The sequence below is a fragment of the Lissotriton helveticus genome, chromosome 7, assembly GCF_964261635.1.
Source record: "Lissotriton helveticus chromosome 7, aLisHel1.1, whole genome shotgun sequence".
In the NCBI taxonomy this organism is placed as follows: domain Eukaryota; kingdom Metazoa; phylum Chordata; class Amphibia; order Caudata; family Salamandridae; genus Lissotriton; species Lissotriton helveticus.
Window position 1 is genome coordinate 1,941,789,047 of NC_136068.1, and position 2,699 is coordinate 1,941,791,745.

The 2,699-nt window shown below is 40.4% G+C and overlaps 1 protein-coding gene across 1 annotated transcript; it reads right to left on the minus strand.

Moving 5' to 3' along the window:
* Positions 1-449: 449 nt before the first annotated feature.
* Positions 450-2,135, minus strand: LOC144770947 (uncharacterized). Its single transcript, XM_078655785.1, has one exon. The coding sequence runs from the start codon at positions 2,133-2,135 to the stop codon at positions 450-452; it is 1,686 nt and encodes a 561-aa protein (XP_078511911.1).
* Positions 2,136-2,699: the final 564 nt, after the last annotated feature.

A 2,699-nucleotide genomic window follows, 5' to 3' on the forward strand; every position in this document is an offset into this window, starting at 1 on the left:
TGATGGAATCTGAAGGCATCATTTACTGCCGGGCAGGAGCGACTGCGGGAGGTTCCAGATCTAGTCAGGTGCCTGGAGAAATTCACAAAGTGAGGAGTCACTAGGTGAGGAATCTGCGGTTAGAAGTATGTATCCATGGAATATTACTTTCAAACGTTAGTTTACACATACAAAGTTTCTAAAAGTGTGGACTTCAAGTTTACTATGACTTTGGTTTCCTTTTCACATTTTGTCTCTCGTAGGGTACACAAGACATCTTTTCAGATTTGGAAGCATTTCATTGTATGGCTAATGTTATTGCAAATGAGTTACGGTCTCTTACAGGTCTGCATACATGCAATAATGTAAACTTGATTCTTGAAGATGCTGTTCTGTATTATGAGTAATAGGAAAGTATTCAACCTTCAATTTTCCATCTTATATTTTGTAGCTTCTTAGACATCATGTCTTTACTTCTTTTTCATATGTTGTTTCTCATGGGAAGTCAGACATCTTTTCTGGGTAAACCCTTTCCCACATTCCATACACTTGTAACGCTTATCTACAGAATGTATTCCCTCATGTTTTCTAAGATCTGATTGATTATTAAAGCTTTTTTCACATACAGGACATCTGTAAGGTTTTTCGCCAGTGTGCGTCCTCTGATGCACAGTAAGTATGAATTTATGGCTAAAGCTTTTGTCACATTCAGTGCACTGATACGGTTTCTCCCCTGTATGTGTTCTTTCGTGACTAGTAAGATGGTGCTTACGTCTGAAAGATTTGCCACATTGGGTGCATTGATAAGGCTTTTCTCCATTATGACAACGCTTGTGTTCATTAAGGTTTCCTAAAGTACCAAATCTTCTACCGCCTTCACCGCACTGGTAAGGTTTCTCACCAGTATGTGTTCGTTCATGAAGGATTAGATGACGTTTATCACGGAATCTTTTCTCACATTCAGTGCACTGACATGGTTTCTTGCCTGTATGTGTTTTCTCGTGTTGTTTGAGTTGACCTTTATCAAAATACCTTTTCTCGCATTTTGTACACTGGTGTAGTTTTTCTCTTCCTGCGTGTATTCTTTTGTGTTTAAGTAGATTTCCAGGTTGACTGTAACTTTTTCCACATTCACTGCACTGATACGGTTTTTCACCTGTATGTATTATCTCATGGATTTTCAGTTTAGCACTAGACCTAAAACATTTGCTACATACTGAGCACTGATGAGGTTTCTCCCCAGTATGCGTTCTTTCATGGACAATAAGCAATCCTCTCTGACTATAGCTTTTCTTACATTTAGAGCACTGATATGGTTTCTCACCTGTATGCACTCGTAAATGGAGGGTGAGACATGTCTTACGCCTAAATCCTTTCCCACATTCACTGCAAATATGTTTCTTCTCATTCATGTGTGTTCTTTTGTGGACAGTGTTGTTTGTGTTATATTTTTTGTCCCGAAATAATTTTTCACCGGTGTGTTTTCTTAAATGTTTCTTCATTTCACTTCTACAATAAAAGCTTTTATCACACTCCGTGCAAGGAAAAGGTTTCTCACCAGTATGGATTCTCTCATGTATGGTAAGAGAACTCTTTGAATAGAACTTTTTCTCACACTCAGTGCACTGATATGGCTTTTCTCCTGTGTGGATCCGGATGTGAACTTTAAGCACGCCTATCTGGCTGAACCTTTTTCCACACTCAATGCACTGATGAGGTTTTTCCCCAGTATGTGTTTTCTCATGTTCCGTCAGATTGCCTTTAGTACGGAAACTGATGTTGCATTCAGAGCACTGGTATGGTTTCTCGCCAGTGTGTGTTCTCTCATGGATAGAAAGCTGTCCTTTCTGGCAGAAGCTTTTCCCACATTCAGAGCACTGGTGTGGCTTGTAACCAGTATGTGTTCTCTCATGGTAGGAAAGGTGGGCCTTTGTACTGAATTTTTTCCCACATTCAGAGCACTTGAAGGGACTGTTACTTGTATGTATTCTCTCATGGACAATACGTTGGTGCTTTAACCTGAACCTCTGGTCACATTCAGAGCACTGGTATGGCTTGTTACCTGTATGCATTCTCTCATGGACAATAAGTTGGTGCTTTACCCTGAACTTTTTGTCACATTCAGAGCATTGATAAACTTTCTTACTCAGAGACATTCTCTTGTGGATAGTAAGCTCTGTCACCTAGGGATGATATGCTCTGTAATCCTAGGAAACTTAGCAATCACTATTGTCTGTGGCTCATAGGCTCGGAATGCTGAGGCTCTGTCAGATGTGGATAATACGCACTGTTGCCCTTGGAAAGTAAGTTCTATTGATGGTGTACTGTAATATCCGTTGGCTGTGGACAGTGTCTTCCGCCGACTGTGGATAGTAAGTCTGAGTTCCGTAGTAAGCTCAGCTGACAGTGGCGAGCGATGTCTTCTACATTATGTGCACTGACATAATTTCTCATTCAAATGCTTCTCTCACGTTCAGAACTTCCTTCCGGATCAGATATTTTATACATTAACAACCACACAGTCTTTATTTCAGTAGCAAAAGTCAATCCGGTAATGGGAGGAAAAACATATAGCTCCAAAGAGTCCAGCATTCAGTAGCTTTGTCTGGTCTCTGAGATGGTTCTCATGCTGTGACCACGCATTTAATGGATGACTCCAACCATTTTCACATCTCTCGGTTCCTGATTGTTTTCAGACTGTGTGTGCCTTCTAACATGGT

Bases quoted from the DNA above. Each gene is read 5' to 3' on its own strand.
- LOC144770947 (XM_078655785.1), bottom strand. From the start codon at position 2,135: ATGTCTCTGAGTAAGAAAGTTTATCAATGCTCTGAATGTGACAAAAAG.